This window comes from Aphidius gifuensis, linkage group LG3, assembly GCF_014905175.1.
Source record: "Aphidius gifuensis isolate YNYX2018 linkage group LG3, ASM1490517v1, whole genome shotgun sequence".
Lineage (NCBI taxonomy): Eukaryota > Metazoa > Arthropoda > Insecta > Hymenoptera > Braconidae > Aphidius > Aphidius gifuensis.
In genome coordinates, this window is record NC_057790.1 from 16,852,512 (window position 1) to 16,873,810 (window position 21,299).

General features: G+C 25.1%; 3 protein-coding genes across 3 annotated transcripts; 1 reads left to right on the plus strand and 2 right to left on the minus strand.

Annotated features, from left to right (window-relative positions):
- Positions 1–1,278: 1,278 nt before the first annotated feature.
- LOC122850964 (inner centromere protein-like) lies at positions 1,279–13,165 on the minus strand. Its single transcript, XM_044150005.1, has 11 exons — positions 12,787–13,165; positions 8,204–8,251; positions 7,291–7,524; positions 6,913–7,001; positions 6,569–6,843; positions 4,741–4,850; positions 3,129–3,303; positions 2,474–2,573; positions 2,222–2,401; positions 1,907–2,156; positions 1,279–1,804 (listed from the first exon to the last, which is right to left on the minus strand). The coding sequence occupies exons 1-11, from the start codon at positions 12,859–12,861 to the stop codon at positions 1,640–1,642; spliced, it is 1,701 nt and encodes a 566-aa protein (XP_044005940.1). The 5' UTR covers positions 12,862–13,165; the 3' UTR covers positions 1,279–1,639.
- On the minus strand, positions 8,879–10,285 carry LOC122852202 (protein anoxia up-regulated). The gene is made up of 2 exons (XM_044151846.1): positions 10,158–10,285; positions 8,879–9,474 (listed from the first exon to the last, which is right to left on the minus strand). The coding sequence occupies exons 1-2, from the start codon at positions 10,176–10,178 to the stop codon at positions 9,163–9,165; spliced, it is 333 nt and encodes a 110-aa protein (XP_044007781.1). The 5' UTR covers positions 10,179–10,285; the 3' UTR covers positions 8,879–9,162.
- Positions 13,166–17,598: 4,433 nt separating the features above from the next.
- LOC122850965 (putative ankyrin repeat protein RF_0381) lies at positions 17,599–20,427 on the plus strand. Its single transcript, XM_044150006.1, has one exon. It carries the CDS (start codon positions 17,599–17,601, stop codon positions 20,425–20,427), a length of 2,829 nt encoding a protein of 942 aa, XP_044005941.1.
- Positions 20,428–21,299: the final 872 nt, after the last annotated feature.

The window sequence follows — 21,299 nt, forward strand, 5'->3', positions numbered from 1 at the left end:
GCGACACTAAAATTGAGAAATAAGATATACGACACTTGAAGAATATTAATTTACAACTAACAAATTAGACTGTCAAACTCAGATTTTAAAAAAGTTATACCTATTAATGTATTTCACCTTTATGTAAGTAATATTTATTTAATTACGTTGATATTCTTCATAAATGTTGATTTTTGCTTTTTGGCGCCATGTATTTATATATATATTTACAAATATATTTACAAATATATTAATATATTTGTTCAGATTATTTCCAATTTGCTCAGAATTTTTCCACAAATTTTCAAATCACTATAAAACTGAACTCCACTTCCAATATACATATGTATATTGGAAATAAAAGACTTCAGTTTTATAGTGATTTGAGAATTTGTTGAAACAAAAAAGCTTACTGAAAGAAAAAATAAAAGATTTTGAAGGAAAATGCTTTTAAAATTTATTTGATTTCAGTTTTTTCAAAATTATTTTCCTTCAAAATCCCTACTTTTAATTTTCTGGGTAATTACCCAATTTTTTTGCAGAGAAAAAAATTAAGTTAGACATGATACAAATAATGCACCATATACATTTCTATTTAGTATTTATATTTAGTATTTCTAACCCTACTGGAAATATTTTTGTCATCGAGAAATTTCTTGAAATTTCTTTGAAAAATACTCGCGCGAAGAAATTCTGGAAAAGTATTTTCTTGGAGTTTTTTTGCAAAGAAAAATTTACACCTGCACATTTTCAAGAAAACAATAAACCAAGATGTAAAATCCAAAAAATATATGTTCATTAAAATACAAACTGTCCATTTAAATTATTTTTTTTTAAAATTACTATATAATTATCTGCATTTACATAAATTATTTTTAATTTAGTTTTTCGAATTTCAACATGTTAATATTATAATATTCTAAATAAAAAGAAAATATACTAAAATATTTTTTCAAAATTTTATTTATAACAATTATTCAATTTCAAAACAAAAAAAAAAAAGCCAGTATTTTAACAATCATCATGAACAAGGTTTCATATAAAATTTAGGCTGATAATAAGCCTTGGTACTTAATCACCTGTATAACAGTGATAAATATAACATAAGAAATAGGATGAATAATATTAATAACATTTATTAATTATAAAGTAATATTATATGTAGGGGAAAGCGGGGCAAAATGGGACACTTAAGGAAAAAATATAAATCGATGTATGACAATAGTATTTTCCGATTAGTTTTTCTCACTCATTAATAAAAAAAACATAAATAATTTTTAACAATTTAAAAAAATAATTATTATTATAAATTTATTTATTGTTGTTTAATAAAATGTGATATTAATCACAAAAATTAATTTTTTTTTATTTCTCTCCATTTATAATTACGAACAATTGCTTTTAAATTAATTTATCACTATTTTTCTCGACGAACAAAAAAAAACATATAAAAAATAAATTTCTTTGATCTTAAAAAAAATGCTCAAAAAATTTTCTAAAAATTTTTTTTTTTATTGCATCTATTTTCTTCCGGCTTTTTTAATCGAAGGGTGACGAAAAAATGAAAAAAAATATGAGTCAAAATATTTTTTCGGCTGTCCCATTTTGCCCCGCCGTCCCATTTTGCCCCGCTTTCCCCTATAATTAATTAATTATATATCTAATCATCATCATCATCGGAGCTAGTCTCAACGATTTCCAATGTATTTTCAATTGGTTTATCTAATTCTTGACAACTATTGAAACCCTCGTGTTCACCATCATAAACATTGTGTTCACTAACGTCTTCATGATCTGTCCAAACACAAGCAGCTTCTTCTTCAATCTACATTGAAAAAATAAAAACAAAAATTAATTTAAATATATAATATATAATTGTGACAGCAACAAGTCAAATAAAATTATAATTTTAGATGAAAAATGAAACCTGTGTATCATCATCAGCATCTGGACTATCAGGTCTTTCTTCACGATCTTGTGATTTAACATTATCATGACAATGACACTCATCAGATGTTGAATCTGGTGCAGCTGGTTCTTCCAATGAACTCATTGCAACTTCTGACGCAAGTTTTTCTTCAATTTCTTGATATAGCCTTGCTTTTTCAGTTGCTTTTTCAATAATATAACGTTCTTCTTCTTCAAGAGCAACTGCTGCTTCAAATTCAGCTGCTCGTCTGATTGAAAAAAAATTGTATTATTAAAAATCAATATATTTTTTAGATAAAAAAAAAATATATACCTTTGTTCTTCGGCAATTTGTTGATCTCTCAAACGTTCAGCTTCAAGTCTTGCTTCTTCTTTTTGTCTTTCAGCTTCAAGTCTTTCTTGTTCCTCAATTTCACGAAAACGGGCTTGACGTGCTTCCTCCTCGAGACGTTTGCGTTCCTCAATTTCAGCCTTCCACCTTTCCTCAGCCAACCTATATAAGTATCAAGGTACACACAGATTTATGGAAAAAAGGAGACAAGGAAGATGACCAGGTATATGTTACCTGGCCTCTTCGGCTTGTCTCCTTTTTTCCTCCTCGGCTTGCCTTTTGAATTCCTCGACTTGCCTCCTCATTTCTTCTTCATCCAGTTTCCGTTGTAGCACTAAATTTTTGAATAGAGAAAAAAAAAAATTAAAAAAAAAAACACACTCGATTTAATTTGTTGATACAGAAAGGTTTATTTCAATTAAAAAAATATTTATTTAATTTAATTCGATTGATGAAATTATTTACCTTGCTGTATCAACAAATAAATAAATAAATTTTCGTAAAAAAATGTCTCTCCTCTTCTTGAATTGAAAAATTCCATAGAAAAGTTAGAGATAAAATTTAATAAATAAATTAAAAAATATAAAATTATTTTTAACGTCATGTAATATTGTTGTATGAACAAATATTTGAATGATAAAATGAATATTGAAAATTGAATTTTGATATGATTGATCAATGTTCATTAAACATGCAACAATTAATGTTGATTGAATTTGACATTGTTGAAGACAATAATAAACAACATACATATATTTTTTCTACAAATAAATAAAATTCAATAAATGATTATAAAAATAGAATAAAATTATAGATTCAATATAATATTTTTACAAATTGTTGTTTGATAATTTAAGAAAATTTAATATTTTACGTTTACGTAACGTACCATCGTCATCATCATCATCATTGTCTTGAACATCTTCATTTTGTTGATAATCATTTTCACTTTCTACTGGATCTTCATTTTGTTGAAGATCAACTGGCAGTGTTTCTGATTGAATGACTGTTTTCAATTCATCTGTTTCTTCATTTTCAATATCATCATAATCATCAGGTATTATTTGTTTCTAACATAATATTTATTTAGGTAGTATTAATGATTTCAAAAATATCTGCATCATTATTACCAGGCCATCGCCATCTGCCAGCAGACTGACGGTGATGGCTCTGAGGCTCATTTAATTTAAATACACTGTCTAATAAAATACAACTGGCAAATGTTGATGGCAGTAGTCCATAATTTTAATAAAGCATTAGACAAATTATTTTTTTCACTTCAATGCTTACCTTTTCTTGGTGTTGCATATGCTCTGTCTTCTGCAAGTGCTCGTGCTAAAATATTTATCAAACAATTTTTCTCGTTGTGTTTTTTTTTTTATGCTCTATTTATGCAACTAAACATTAAAAAAATTTACAATATATTACACAATATTTACTAACCCTTTCTTAGCTCCCTTTCGGTGAGCGGAGAATCGGGATCTAAAATACAACATGAAACATAAACATTCCATTATTTATATTCATTTTTAATTACGTTAATAATGCACCTGAATTTGGAAAAAAAATTATTATTGATTAGTTATTAATTGTTAATTATTTAAAATATGGAAAATTGAAATTTTAGTTTATTATTAATAATTGCATGCTTAGTTAAAGAAAAAAACTGATGCACGAAAATTATTTGATATTTTTTTTTCAAGGACTGTTACCGTAATTATAATATTATTTTTTTTTTTGGATAATTATATATATTTAGACCTGCACGGGAATATTGCGAGTAATTTTTTAGAATTCTTTTGCGTCGTTAAATATTATTAAGTAATTTAATTTAATTTTTTGATATGATGCATCGGTAACGTTTTTTAATAAATTAATAATTTAAAAAATTAAATTATTGTCAATAATAAGCATAAGTATTGGTTTTATTTTTTATATATTTTTTTCATTTTTATATTTATAGATGAAAAATTTTATTTATTACTTACAGCAGTTTTACTTACAGCTGATAATGATTTATTAATTTTTTTTTTTTTGGAGCAAATGATTTATAGTGTGGGCTTCAAGGAGATTGAAGATATTTTTAAATATTTATTTTCGTTTGTTGATAAAATTTTCAACTGTTTATTTTTGTGCATAAAGCATATATTTATAATTTAGAGAATTTTCGGATTAAATTAGAGTATAAAACTCTAGAAAATTTACATTTTATTTTTGTTTATAAATTATTGAAAATTAAATAGTAAAATTTGATGATAAAAATATAATTGAGTGATATTTTTTTGTATAGAAAATTTGAGGATTATGAAAATATTGATGTTTATAAAATATTTATCAAGATTTAAAAAAAAAAAAGGCCAACCGATGCATCAAATTTTGTATTTATCAAGTTGATAATTCATTTCGCGTAATTATATTTAACACGAGACTCGAAAAATTTTGTTCTTGATAAAATATATAAAAAAAAAAAAAGAGACAATAAATGAATTTAAAAAAATTTATTCTTCTTCAAGTTCAGGTAAAGCATCATCATCTTCATCCTTGGATGGTTGTTTTTTCTTTTTAGTTGGGTCCTCATTAAGCTCTGGTACGCGATCTCTCCAACCAGGGCCTGAAATATTTAACAAATCCCTTCGATTGTTTTTTTTTTTCTACTGATATAATTTATTTCCCCAATAACGTGTTATTTTGTGAGTTTATCTTGACTGTTTTTAAATTTATTTCTATCGCCAATATTCTCTTAGAAAATGTTCGATCAAGTTATAATTTATAAACTTGTTTGCGTTTCTCCTGGATCAAAATATTTGATTAATTTTTTTTTCGTTTGTTTCTGCCTTTACCGAGTATAAAATTATTTCGATTTTAAAACAATTAGCCACAGAAAAAAAAGAATAAATAAAATAATTTTATAGGTGTATAAAAAATTGAAAATAAAAAACATAATTACAACGACCAGATGAAATGTAGACGATTAATTGATTAATTGTTTTTATTTTAAATGAAATAATCAATTGCAAAATATATATTGAGAAATATAACCGAGGAAATAAAGACAAAGGTCATTTGTTAAATTTAATTGATCTTGACTGTTGCCTTGGCAAAGTCAATATTAAAATAGAACTTGTATATAATAATATTGTCGTTGAGATCTTGACCAAAATACATAATTAAAAAAATAATATATACTAAAATAATTTATGAATGAAAAAATAAAATTAATCAATTAATACATCCACTTTTAAACTGCACAAAAAAGATAAATAAAATAAAAAAGACACACGGTTTGCATACATGATAACACAAAAATGAAAAAATATTAAAAAATAAAAAAAACAAAGTTTCAGACAGAAACGCATAGACAAAGAGAACAGAGAAATTTCGAAAAAAAACTTGTGTACAAAAAAAAAAGCCCCACACAGTGTAAACGACGTCCTGTGGTCGTTTTGCATATATATCTATATGAACTTTATAATTTTAATTGTACAAGATGATCTGATGACTGGATTAATTGATATACACTGTCAAATACACCAGTGATAACATGACCTAGATATCCTGAACAAAAATTACCCAGTCGAAATATTCCAAACAAAAATATTCACGTGAAAAATATGCCGAATAAAATTAAATAAAAAAAAAACTTGTTGGAAAATATTCCCACAATAAAAATATATCCACTTGCAAGTAAAAAAAAAAAAAAAAAATTACAAATTCATCAAAAATTCATAATAATTATCTTATTAATTGATATATAATAATAAATTTAAAAAATAACGTAAACATTTTATAAACAATATTTGAAAGTTAAATAATATTAACAAAATTAAATTTAAAATAATAATAAAATTTAGTCATTACAATAAAATGACTAATTATTAATTAATTAATATTAAATTTATCCAAGATCTATGATAGAGATATTATATTTTTTGAAAAATCAATGCAATATTTATCGTATAAATAATGTTGTCATAATTTTGGACAAATTTAAAATAGTCATTATGATAAATTTTAGTTTCAATTGAGATAGATTAACCGAGATATAATTTTGTTTCGAATACTCTGAGATAAAATTATGCTAACCCAGTCACCAGATGACCATAAAATGAAGCTAAAAAATATTTTCAATTGACAATATAAAACTGATAAATGAAAATATAAAATTAATGAGCAAATACAAATGACATATATACATTTTGTTTTTTAAAATGTAATGCATATGAATTTGTATATATATATTAAATAATAGTAAATTGTCATTTGGTATTTATATATGATTGTCTTGTCAGTCATTTAATTTGTCAATGTCAAACTGTTATTACTACTTACATGCACTTGCAGCAGCTTGACGATTTTTAGCATAGTAACTTAATAAATTAACGTCACTTTGTACATCAGCTGCACGTAAATCAGCAACTTTATAATATGGTCTTCTTCGTGAATGTGGTTTACCACCTGTGTAAGCAACACACGCAAGATTACCACTACCAAAATGTCGTTGTTCTTCTTCATCATCTTTTTTAGCATTTTTACGTGCTGTTAATACACGTCTTATATAATCATCACTTCGCATACGTTCTGGTACAATAACCTCAGCATAATCACTATAATTATTTATTAATTTATCAAATAATAATAATACAATAAATTTATAATTAATTTTAAAAAATTACCTTGATGTTGGACGTGGTACATAGACATGAATTTTACGTAAAAGAGAATCAGCTCTTGCTCGTATTTCTCTTGTTTCATCGTCAAACAACTAAAGAAAAAAAAGTTCAAAAATATCATTAAAATTTGAAAAATAAAACTATAATAAATTTTACAATAATTAATTCTGATTATACATGTATTTGACGAGTGGAAATCAAAGAAAATAACTGACGCATTTCCGCTTGAATTTAAAAATAATTTTCGCCAATTTACCGGGTGTACTAATGTGAGATATGTATTTCGAAATTTATCCTGATGATGTTTATGATAAAGATGATGAAGATGACAGTTGTATTGTTGATGATAAAAATTAATTTAAATAATTATAAAATACTTACAGTATTGTCTTTAGAGTTGAGATACCTCGATACATATGAGACATTTGATGATCGTGGCAAATTGCGTATTCTACATAGTTCAGCAGCGATAACACTTGGCCTCACACGTGAATATATTCTTATCGGCAATGGTACTTCATGAGTGTAGTAAACCAAAGGATATGGTGTATGAATCACATTCACCAATCTCTTGTGTGCCACGTATGGTATTATATGTGGTAATTTGTTCAGAGCCTATTTTATATTTCATTTATCAATTTTTCTATTTTTTTGCTTTTCTATTTTTTTAATTCCCATTAAAAGCAGCTGCTGTTATATGTGTTAATAAGCAATAACAAGTCATTTTTTGTTATAGAAAAATATTGATTTAAAAATTTTACAAAGCATCAGTATGTGTTTTATTTTATTTTTTTGTGTTTTTTGAATTTTGTGAGTGTTAATTTGAAGCAATATAATATATAGCAATTTTAAATGAATAAAAAAAAAAATTATAATATTTATTAATTATTTTACAAGCGGAAAGACGTCAGTTGATGATCAATGAAATTTATTGATGATTCATCAAGTTTAAATGGATTTTTTCATTACTTATGAAGATGAAAAAAATCTATGAAATTAAAGTATACAGCAGATGAATGACAAATGTAAAAGTTTTACATTTTTTTTAATAAACATTAGGAGATGTTGTAGATTAATTATAACATTTGGAATAATTTTTTAAATTTTAATTATGATTTAATAATTTTATATCAAACTTAGAAATCATAATTAAAATTTGTTAAAATTATTTCGAAAAAAATTAAAACTACTTTGTTTGTGAAAATTATTTTACCATGATAGTTGTCATTACAACACTGCCAAATTTATAATTACATGAAAATATGAATTATTAATAATTAGGAGTCACACTGACCTGTTGTTGTGGCAACGGAGATATTGGGCGTATGATGGCTCCAGGATTCTACATGTTATGTTAAATCCAATAATTTATCATCGTCATCCAGAAGCAGCATTAAAAGCAATGATTAAAAAAAAAATTATATTAATATATAAAGCGATAAATTAAATATATATTAGTATTATTTCATTTATTTTTGCATAAATTTTTATAGATATTTATTAAATAAAAAAAAAAAAAAAAACAACATAAATTTCGATTCGATATTTTTAAGCTAAAAAAAAAATAACATAAATTTCGATTTGATATATTTTTAAATTTATCCATGGATAATTTGATTTTATTTCCATCTGTCTACCATATACTTTTATTTATATTCTTGTTTAAAAAAATTAATTATTATTTGTATTTTTTAATTAGTCTTTTCACATTTACGGACAACATGGACATTCAAGTTAAATTGTTCAACATGTAAATCAAACAATCGTGCAACGACATCAATCAAAGCTCACTATATAAATTTTTTTTCTAAATAATCATACCAACATTCAAATTTTCGCGCCAAAAATCTTTATAATAAAATCCTATCTTCATATAAAAAGCTTTGATTGTAAACTTAAATTTATATAAAAAAATAATATGATCATATTTATATAAATAAAATTGACACAATAATTTTTCTATTATTTGAACCACATATTTATTTAATCACATTGTTAATAACTATAGCAAAGAACAATTATATTTTTCACAACATTTATGTAGTGTAGATATATATAGTGTTGTGTGTTTATTTATATTTTTAAACATTGAGTGTAAGTAACTATTTTTTTTTCAACGTGAGAGAGACAACATTAATAGGATACACAAAAAAATTCAAGGATAATTAAAAAACAAATATACATTATTGTATATGAAAAAAAGTTAAATAATTTAAAATTTTTTTTATATAATAATGTATATTTGTTGATAAATTAAACACGATATGAATAATGACGATAAGTTGTTCCACCAGGTAAACGTCCTGATGTTGTTGATTCATATGAAGAATGATAACCACCAGGTCCAGTACCAGATGATGATGTTCTTGATGATCTTTCTGTTGAATAATTTCCTTGTGGTCCTCTTTCACGTCTAACAGTTGTTTCTTGTGTTGTTGAACGAGGACGACTGTATGGATCTGATGATGATGTATTTGATGAATTTGTATAACTGTAACTGTACTGCTCCTGTGCCGATCTCACACCAGATTCTGGATAGTCACGGACGACGTAATGCCGGGGTGTCTATACATATATATTAAAATTGTTTTTTTTTTTTTTTTTTCTCTTTTATCTTTTTTTAAAGCTGCATTCTTTCGTCATTGCAGGGAAATTAAAATTTAAGGCAAGCTTGAAAAAAATTTAAAATTAATTTAATTGTTTTTTTTTTCCTTTTTTTTTACTAAGACCAACGCCATTATTGAGACATTTTTAAATGATATTTATTTTCTCAATTAAAGTCATGATTATTTTTGAAAAATTTTAAATTATTTTCGTTGAAAGTTATTCTTGTATAATTTATTTATGAAAATTTTTAACAACTATATAGCCAAATGATATATTTTAAAAATTTAAAAAATATTATTTATTATTTTTTACTCGGTGTCTCATCGGTTAAAAAAAAAAAATATTTAATTCTATTAACAAACATACATTCACATTATTTAACCGAAGAGTTTTGAAGTCAATTTATTTTTTCTAAAAACAATAATTTATATAATAATATTTCTATGAAAAGATTGTAGTTGAAATTTTTCGAAAATTTTCTTGATTTAGCGACAAATAATTTGTATTTTTTTTGAAAAATTATTAAAACTCTGTGGAAAATATTTTTCTGGATTATAATTGATAATATTTTCTAAAAAAAATTGAGAAAAATCCAGATAAATATTTTTTTAATGATATATATCAAAAGATAATAATTTTACCTTAATTAAAATCGATACCATGAAGGTGTATGAAGTGCCATTAAAATTTTAGTACGTCCAGTTGATGGTGTATGAGCATGTCTATGAGAACCTGGTTTTCTTGATAATATACCATTTTCAAAAACATGTCCACGTGATGCTAATTCAGTTGCAGCATCAACACCAATTTTAGTAACAGTACCACCTTTTATAAGTTGTCTTGTATGATCATCAATTGATGGATTTATTTTTCTTAATCCAGCATCAGCTATTGTTGTATATTGATATATATTATCTGATTGTTGTTGTTTTTTTCTTCCCCATACTGTAAATGGTTCTGATACTAATGATGGTCGTGGTACAAATGGCACCTTTTCCCATGGAAATGATGTATCACGATTCTGGAAATTATTTTTTATCCAACTACCAATTTATCTTCATAATTTTTATTCTCCAAATTTTATATACATAGTCTTCACTTCCACACAAAACTTTTTTGTTTTTTTAATTTCCATACGAGCTTTTCAATCTGCTTCATCAGGTCCATTTTATTTTTTTTGTTCTTATTTTAATTTCCGTTTATTTTCATGTATATCATGTGATTTTATTTATTGAATAGGAATTTTTTTTTTTTGCTTTCATTTTGACAATGTCGAGTGATTCAGAGTGATTGATTATTTTTAGAATTTATTAAATTTATTTTGAATATAAACGCATGGCTGTTGGTCTTGAAGTCATCGAAATAAAAAATAATTTATGATGTTATAAATTTGATTAAAGTAATAAATATGAATTACGAAATAATATTATACAATAAAATTTATAAACATTCGTTTGAAATTTTCGAATGAAAAATAAATATATTTAACAATAAAAATATACAAAATATAATCATTTTCAAAACGTAAATGTAATGATATATAAATTTTTTTTTTGTGACGTCTTGGTACAACAGTGGGGATTAAAAATTCCGGCCTCGAATATACCACTGAGACTAAATTTGGATATCGTAACGCAACACCGACGTCCGGGGTCATCACCGACTACCAAGATGACTAAAACTATGACGACATTTATTTTATAATTTTTTTTTAAATTTATTTTTCATTTCATTGAATATTTTTATTTACAATTTTTATTATTTTTCATGTATTTCGATATTATTTTTTTTCTAATTGACAAATTTCTACAGAGAAATATTTTTTTAAACTAAAAATAAATTTTTTGTTTGTTTTATTTCTTTACAACAGACATTGGGTGATTTTTTTTTTTTGTTTTTCTTTTTTTTATAAATGACATAAATGTGTTATTATTACGAATTTTTTATTTTCGCAAGTCACAAGATGAGATTTCTTTTTTTTTTTTGCTTTCAAGTATAAAGTTACGTGGTCCGGGGAAAATGGCTCTGTAGCTCGGAATAACTGTTACTTTGAACTCCCTGTTTCTACTATTAGAAATTTTTATTTTTTTTATTTTTCATTTGATTATACACACCCACACACTTATCATGCCTATATAGTCGTCATTCACAAAAAATTATTTATATTTAAAAAAAAACCTAAGTTTGAATTTATAAGAATATATTTCGTTGATATTTTTTTGTTTTATTTTTTTAACAATAAATATTCTAATAATATACTTAATGTCTAATTTGACTTTGATGTTAAATGTCACTGTTGTTTATTTACTTGTTTAATTGACACATGTCATTCGCAAATGTGACTTTTTCATGACGACATTATAAAATACCACAATTTCACATGGAAAAAATTAAAAAACAAAGATAAATGTGATTTAGAAAATTCTTAAACATATAGCCAAGAAATATTTGATTTTTTTGGGACAATTTTAGTTACATGAAAAAAAAAAGATATAATAATTTATATCTGTGTCATAATATAGTATTTTAATTCGTGACACATATTTGAGTGTAAAAATAAAAATTATAAAAAAAAATTAAAACACGAATAGAGGTAGACAGAGGTTTAAACATTATATACTCAATTCATTGAGTTTTAAATCTTTCAATCCATGTGAGACACCGAGTACATGTATATTTTGATGCGAAAATAAATAAAATAATATGATAAATTGATCAATGAAAATAAATATATCTCGATACGTATGACATTGGTAGTAGTAGTAGCGAGAGTAAAGTGTGGAAGTTTAGACTTTTAATTTACGACGTTTTTTTTTTATCATAAAATATCTCTTCATCAACAGTTTTGTCATTATTATTTATTATTATTTTGTTTATATTTTTCAAATTGAATTTTCAACTGTTTATGATTGATATTTGATGAATATTATTAATACAACATATATGAAAAAAAAATTACAATGATTATGATTAAAAATCAAAATTTTATTATGAATGCTATTTTTTTTTTTGTATTTTGAACAATTTATAGTAAATTTATTTATTTATAATTTGAATAATAAATAATTATATAGATTTTACATAGCTTTACAATTTCAAATAAAACTTTGATTTTTTTGAGTTATAAAACATTTAAAAACACCAAGCAATAAATTTATAATATTAAAAAATTGTCAATGTTTTTTAATTAAAATTATCACAGCAAATAAAATAATTTTATATTTTTTATATTTCATTATTTAAATAAATTTTATAATTAAAAATACGAACCGTCACTGAGTAGTGAGATGAAATTGGCCGTGTGTAGGGTCGTCGAGTCGTATAGAAATCGCTTTCGTAAACCATTTTCGTTCGTTTGTATTTAACAAAAAAAAAATCAAGAATTTAAATAATATAAATATTAGATATTTAATGAAGAGATACACTTGATTATTGATGTTGCCTCTTTGATTGTCGATGCGGTTGTGATGTTTGAAAAATTTGATTATTTTTTTTTGGAACACTGTCAGAACCAATGCGCGTCTATTATTATTTTTTTCAAAAATTTTATTCTACACACATCGACTTCTTCCGCAAGTATACTATGTTCGCGGAGCTTTAAAGCTTCGATATACACTTTAGTTGATCCTCCCTCTTTTCTCCCTCTTACTTCATAAAACCCTGACAAATTAAAAAACACATTCGAATATTGCGTCGACAAGTCAGATAAATCTACACACTAAAATCTCTGATGCATCGAAAAAAATAGAATTGTGTTAAGGTTGTTCATGAATATACATATATTTTTATCTTTTTTATTTTTGATTTATTTTTTAATTTTCTTTTTATAAATTGAATGACTCGAGACAAGGACACATGGTTGTTGCTATTAAAAAAATAAATAATGATAATATATCCAATTGGAAAATTAATGAATCATTCCTTGTGAAATTTTATTCCTTCTATTTTTAAATAAATTATATATTTTTTAATATATATAGTTATACTTGTTTATGTTTGAATTTATCATATTTATTCAAAAATATGTATATTTATTTATAAAAATAAATATAAACATTTTTTAAAAATTTCTTTTTATGTTTATTTGTGAAAATAATATATTGCCAAGGATTTCATTACGAAATGATTATCAAAATAATTTTTATCCACATGACGCAGTGCATCAGCATGTTGCAAATATTAAATTTGAATAATGTAATAATTTTAATTGAATTTTGGAAGAGTAAGTGCTTGACTCTTTTGTTGGTTTTATTGAAGGCATTGTTGTAAATTTTTCATCATCAATGTCATTTCAGTTTAATTATAGAAAACATTCATGTAAATGTTATTGCTCTACTAAACGGTAAGAAAGTTTTTAATTGAACCATTTAGTAGAGCAATAACATTTACATGAATTCTTAAGAATATTATATAAGTTAATTATACATTCATATATTTGCAGAAAAAATTAACTGTGAAAATGAATATTAAGTATCTAAGTACTTTGATTTACTGTATTCATATTATTTCGAAATACAGCAGCAATAAATAAATAAAACGATAATTAATTCTATGAATTTTTAAAAAAAAACAACAGATAAAAAAATTATTCAAAATTCACTAAAGATAAGGTTTTGAAAATTAAATTAATATAGTAGCTCAAATTCAAGTTTTTTTTGCATGTAAAAGTATATAAAGGGTAACATTGTTTTATTGTAACACAATAAAACTATAGCATTACCTTTATTGGAATACCTGCTATTACTTTTATAGCATCATATTCGTAAGTCCACTTTAATGGTGGAAATATTTCTCCGACTTTTTCCAGGCTTCTTCGTTCTTTCTCCAAATTTGAGAAAAAAGTCGCAAATAACGAAGAAAGTTGGAGAAAAGACGAAAAAATATTTCCACCGAGGCAAGGATTCAAACGAAATCTTGTCATAAAATCCCCAGGTCAAAGAAGACTAAAACATCAAAATATTTCAAATTTTGGCAGTTTTGAGAAATAATATAGACAAAAAAATTGATTGTAGTATCGATTCTGTTGACAATTTTTTTAATTTACTATAACATTATATACCAATTTTTTCAGCTTCCCATATTTCATAAGACATAAATTATGTATTATAAAATATTTTATATTTTGCAATTTATTATGTAATATAATATAAATAAATGCTCGAATTTTGGTTGTTGTATAAGCTTGCTCAACCCATGAACTATATATATCCCCATAAAAAAATATATATCCTGGATATACACCATTTAGATAATATATTTTGAATTCCAGTAGTGTAGTACCAGGATATATAACTTTTTGTGAGGGATATATAGAACAGTCATATGATATTTATGACTATATGAAGATCATACATACAGTTTGAAGACAATAATTACCACAGATTTTCTATAAAGATCATTTCAAAAAGATCTGAAAAAGAATTATAAGCAAACTGATCACTTCCCAGGTAGAAATTAGAGTCAATTTGAGGTCACTTTTTGACTTCACATGTTAATTTGATATGAGAAGTCAAAAAATTGACTTTCATCTCTACCTGGGTTAAATGGTAATGAATGCACACTGGATAGTTTTTGATTTTTAATGTGGAATTAGCTAAAATTTTAGAGAACATTTGGTTTTTCGATTTTAATTTTAAATGTTCATGGAATTTTTATTCTTTTTAAATACTACGAGATGATATTGAGACTATACTTTTAATTCATCAATTCAGATTTTTTTTGTGAATGTTTTTGTATAGGGAAAAATTGAATATGGTAATATCTCTTTGCGGACCCTAGATTGCTAATACAAAGCCCTAAGTTTTTCAGAAAATTTACAAGGAAATTTAAAAACTATTACAGAAAAATGAACTACAAAAATTAAGCTTTATTAAACATTAAAAGCTTTTTGCTAGCCCTATGTTCCTATCACAAAACTTTAATATTCCTGAAAAAGGAGAGGAAATTGATTGCGATATTATTTGGGTATTATAAGCTAAAAGACGTAAGTGTTATGGAATGACTTATTGTTAGTCCTATGTTCCTGTTGAAAAACGATATTTTTTTCAAGGCAAAAAATTATAAATAATGAATGTAACAGGGAATTATTAATTAGAGGAAGTAAGCTTCAAAATATATGAAATACTTCTTTGCTAGTTTTATGTTCCTGTTAAAATACTAAAACTTTTTCAGGAAAAAAAAAATATAAATAATTATTTTATCAGGGAATCATAACTTAGAGTAAGTAAGCTCCAAAATATATGAAATACCTCTTTGATAGTTTTATGTTTCTGTTCAAATACTATATTTTTAACAAGAAAAAAAAAATAAAAATAATCAATTTAACAGAGAATTATAACTTAGAGGAAGTAAGATCTAAAATATATGAAATACCTCTTTTCTAGTTCTATGTTCCTGTTAAAATACATTAATTTTTCCACAAAAAAAAAAAGAATAATTATTTTATTAGGGAGTTATAACTCAGAACAGGTATAAGTTATAAAATATATGAAATTTTAATTGAATTTTGGAAGAGTAAGTTCTTGACTCTTTTTTGCGGTTTCATTAAAGCCATTGTTGTAAATTTTTATTTTCAATGTCATTTCAGTTTTATGAGAAAACATTCATGTAAATGTTATTGCTCTACTAAACGCTAAGCAAGTTTTTATCGAACCGATTGGTAAGGCAATAACATTTACATGAATTCTCAGGAATAAATTATACTCTTATGAGTAGTATAACTGGTTAAACTGCAAATTGCAGAATTATTATTTCGAAATAGAGAGCGGGAATTCAATATATAAGGAATTCAGCAGCAAGAATTTGCAGAATATAATAATTTCATAATTCTTTAAGAGACGCATTAGATAAAAAAATTATTAAAAATTCACTAAAGGTAAGGTTTTGAAAAATAAATTATTACATTGTAAGTGGCTCAAATTCAAGTTTCTTTGCATGTAAACGTATATAAAGGGTAACATTGTTTTATTGTAAAACTAGTATCACCATAGCATTAATTTTATTGGGATACGTGCGATTACTTTTTTAATATTATATTCGTAAGCCTACTATGGTGGTGGAAATATTTCTCCGTCTTTTTCCAGCTTCCTTCGTTCCTGCTCCAACCACAGGTAGATCTGAGAAAAAAGTTTACAAATAACGGAGCATATGCTTTGGAGCAACTCATTATTTTATACGTCGATTCATATTTTAAAATTCAGATCATTTTATTATAATTATAAAATTAATTGGCGAATTAATTAAGTATTAGATCTATCAAGGTCAACTGTCATTTGACAATCTAAAAATAATTTAATGTAATTAATATATATATTTATAACAATTATCTTATAAACAAATTAATAATTAAAAATACCTGTTATTATTTTAAGTTTGTCAATTTGAGTTTTTCACTTTTTAATATCAACATGCTATTTTTGTTGTGAATGATTTGTCATCAGTGACCCTACACTTATATAATTTCAAATGAAAATAAATTAGAGACCTCTATGTTAAACATGGCGTCGTTTCGTTATTGTTTTTTTTTTGTAAACAATTATGGCACCGCTATGTTTGTAAGTGCATGTTGCTTTTCATTGTTGCTTTTTTAAAAATCTATATGCATTAATATTGATTGATGAGTTAATTGTAACTATTGTCAGCAATCAAAAGGTAAATATCTTGTAATTATTATTAATACCACCAGTGAATTGTTTTAAGTTAAAAAAAATGTTATATCTTGTTACAGTGTTTTCTCTTATAAATTAGAGGTTAGAACTTAAATTCAAAGTGATATAGCAAAACAATAATAATTTTTATCTACTTGAAAATTACGAAGAAATGAATCGTAACAATAATAATACCCTCAGCACTCAATTATATCGTGCTATCAAGTTTTCCTGTACTGACTCTGTGAAACGGCTTCTTTATGAAACATCCATTCAAGTCAATGATACGTTTGATGAATCAAACGGTACACACTGCCACACAGAAGATATTGGAAAGACTCCCCTACAATATGCTGTTGAAAGATATCGACTAAAAATTGTAGAATTACTCTTAAAAAATAATGCTAACGTAAATCTTAAGTTGAATAATTCAAACATGTCGCTGATTCAATTAGCTTGTAAAAAAAGTAGTTCAGAGATTGTAAAACTACTTATAGACTATGGTGCTGATGTTAACTATGTTGATCCATCACTACAAGAACGTTATACATGTTTACACATGGCTGTTGAAAGCCAAGATAAATGCAAAATTCAACTACTTGTGAATGAAGGAAGTTTCATTAATGCTACTGCCGAAAATAATATAACACCACTTCATATAGCAGCAAAAAAAAGATATAACAATTTATATCCTCATGATAAGAACAATTTGTTAAAAATTCTTCTTGAAAATGGAGCAGACGTAAATGCACAAACTAACGATAAGAAGACAGCTCTTTATTTTGCTGCACAGGCAGGACACTTGAGTGCTGTCCAAACAATTTTAGAGCATCATCCCGACAAAAATATTGAAAGCGATTCATCTTCTGTTGGTGTTGCAATTTCCTGTGATCATACTAATGAAATGAAAGCATCTTATTTTACGTCACAAGCACAACACATGGATATGTTAAATGATTATGGACTTTCTAAACTTGTCAAAAATATTAGAAGCAACATAAATTCTCATTATGCTAATATGTCTTGCGATCATTCAATAATTGTTAATCTTCTTATTGATTATGGATTAACATTAGAACCTCAACATAAATATTATAAAATGTTCATTTTTGCTGCTGCATCGATTGGACATCTCAAAATAATCGAAAACTTTTTAACATCTGACAGCTGTGATGTTAATTTATCAGTAGATCCTTCATCGAAAAATTCAACTAGAATTTTGCACACATCAATTATAAATAATCATACTGATATATCAGTATTGCTTATTAAACATGGTGCTGATGTTAATGTTAAAGATAAAAATAATAAAAGTCCTGTATATTATGCAGTTACAAATAATAATACAGAAATTACAAAAAAACTTGTAGCTTATCATGCTGAGGTTCAATCTATTTTTCTTAATTGTGCTATTCGCAATGATAATCTAGAAATTATTAAAATTCTTGTAAGATGTGGAGTTGATATCAATACAATTTTTGATATACCAGTTTCATTGTCTAGAAATCGAAAATTAACACCACTTTTAATTGCTATGGAAAAAAAAAACGATTCTGTAATCCAATATCTTGTAGAACACGGTGCGAACGTAAATTTTTTTGATGCACCTGATGGAGTTCCACCACTCCACTATGCTGTGGAAAATAAAAACGAAAAAATTGTAAATATGCTTTTAAATGCAGGCGCTAATATTAATCTTAAATATGGTAAAGATAATAGAACTGTGCTTTGTTCAGCAGCTCAAACCATAGGAGATATTGAAATGATTAAATTACTATTGGAGAAAGGTGCTAATGTAAATTGCCAAGATAAATCTGGGATGACACCACTCCACCATATCATCAGTCAAAAAAGATTTGACTTTCAAATGACTTTCGAAATAATTGAACTGTTATTAAAATATAATGCTGATATAAATTGCAAAAGTAAATCTGTAAATGCAGTTACAAATAATAATACAGAAGCTACAAAAAAACTTGTACCTTATCATGCTGAGGTTCAACCTATTCTTCTTAATTGTGCTATTCACAATGATAATCTAGATATTATTAAAATTCTTGTAAGATGTGGAGTTGATGTCAATACAATTTTTGATAGACCAGTTTCATTGTCATACTTAACACCATTTTCATTGCCTAGAAATAAAAAATTAACACCACTTTTAATGGCTATGGAAAAAACGAATGATTCTGTAATCCAATATCTTGTAGAACACGGTGCGAACGTAAATTTTTTTGATGCACCTGATGGAGTTCCACCACTCCACTATGCTGTGGAAAATAAAAACGAAAAAATTGTAAATATGCTTTTAAATGCAGGTGCTAATATTAATCTTAAATATGGTAAAGATAATAGAACTGTGCTTTGTTCAGCAGCTCAAACCATAGGAGATATTGAAATGATTAAATTACTATTGGAAAAAGGTGCTAATGTAAATTGCCAAGATAAATCTGGGATGACACCTTTAATTCATTATGCAACTATCAACACAGAATATGACAAAAAAGATGATACTCGAATTATTGAGCTACTACTGAAGTTTGGGGCAAATATTGACTATACTGATCAACTTGGTAACACTGCACTTGGCTATGCCATGTATAAAAGAAATGAAAAAAGTTTTCGTACTCTTCTTGACAATGGTGCAGACATTAATATCATGATGAAGCCAAATGAAGAAGGGAAGTATGAAGGTCTATATGAGATTGCTACAAGTTTTTATGAGAAAGACGGAGATCTACCCAGTTCTGGATTTAATTTAATAGAATTTAACAAGACTCGGAGACCTGACGAGATAATTATTGAGATGCTCAGAGAGCATATTATTCAATTAAAACAAGCAAAATGCTGGATCAATGAAGGAAATTTACGAGCTATCAATAGCAGCGAAGATTCTTCAAAATCAAGTGACATGTTAGACTTATGTAATAAAGAAATTAGCAATATGAAAATTGAAAAAATTGGTGATAGTTGTGTTACTTTTCATGACGTTTTGATAAATGATTTCAATAAATTTGAAAAAAACAAATATGTCATAGAAATCTTAGAACTAGAACAATACAAAAAATCATATCCTATTTATGGAAAAATAATAACTGGTAATTACAGGAAGGCAAAATTCAAAATAACTATGAAAAGAGATTTTATTGATTCATTTTATTGTCAATGTCATAGATTTAATAAGTTGCCATATATTTGTGTTGAAAAAATATGCAATTATTTGACTCTAGAAGATATGAATAAAGTAATAAACTTAATTTTTTGAAACACATGATTAATTAAAAATATAAATGATATTTACCTGAATCATTATACTAGTAAAGTGTGATTTTTGTATTATTTTTCATTACCAAATAAAGTAATTTTTGTCAAGCTGTAAATATAGCCATTTAAATATATTTGACAAGATCTTATAACGTTATTTTCCACTTTGAAAAAAAATTATTAATCGTATTTATTATGACTATTGAACATTTATACAAATTCATAAAGTTAATAACGAAAGTAATATATTTTCTTTTATTTATTAAAAATAAAAAAAAAATAAAAAATTATTTATTCGTCCGAAAAACAAAATATAAATAATAAATTAAATAGAAAAGTATAATTTAATAAAGATAAGCTTCAAAATATATAAAATACGTCTTTGCTAGTTCTATAATCTGGTAAAAATACCATATTTTTTTAAATATATAGAAAAAATAAAAATAATGAATTGAATAGGGAAACATAACTTAGTAGTAGTAAGTTTCAAAAATATATGAAATACCTCTTTGCTGGTTCTATGTTCCTGTTAAAATAGCATATTTTAAAAAAAAAAATATAAATAACAAATTAATGAGGGAATTATGATTGAGAAGAGGTAAGCTCTGAAATATATGAAATACCTTTTTGCTAGTTCTATTTTCCTGTTAAAATACTATATTTTCTTCGACAAAAAAAAATAGAAATAATGAATTTCATAGGGAAACATAACTTAGTAGTAGTTAGTTTTAAAATATTATATGAAATACCTCTTTGCTAGATCTATGATCCTGTTAAAAAAGGGATATTTTTTTCGAAAAAAAAATTATAAATAACAAATTAATTAGGGAATTATAACATAGAAGGAATAACCTCTAAAATATATGAAATACC

What these genes read in the sequence shown, in the direction of transcription:
- LOC122852202 (XM_044151846.1), bottom strand. Translation starts at nt 10,178, where the DNA reads ATGGTATCGATTTTAATTAAG. An exon ending in TGGTATCGATTTTAATTAAG is followed by an intron (nt 9,475 to 10,157) that starts GTAAAATTATTA and finishes ATATATGTATAG; the next exon opens with ACACCCCGGCATTACGTCGT.
- LOC122850964 (XM_044150005.1), bottom strand. Translation starts at nt 12,861, where the DNA reads ATGGTTTACGAAAGCGATTTCTATACGACTCGACGACCCTACACACGG. An exon ending in CATCTCACTACTCAGTGACG is followed by an intron (nt 8,252 to 12,786) that starts GTTCGTATTTTT and finishes CATAACATGTAG; the next exon opens with AATCCTGGAGCCATCATACG. An exon ending in CAAATTGCCGAAGAACAAAG is followed by an intron (nt 2,157 to 2,221) that starts GTATATATTTTT and finishes TTTTTCAATCAG; the next exon opens with ACGAGCAGCTGAATTTGAAG.
- LOC122850965 (XM_044150006.1), top strand. Translation starts at nt 17,599, where the DNA reads ATGTCGCTGATTCAATTAGCTTGTAAAAAAAGTAGTTCAGAGATTGTA.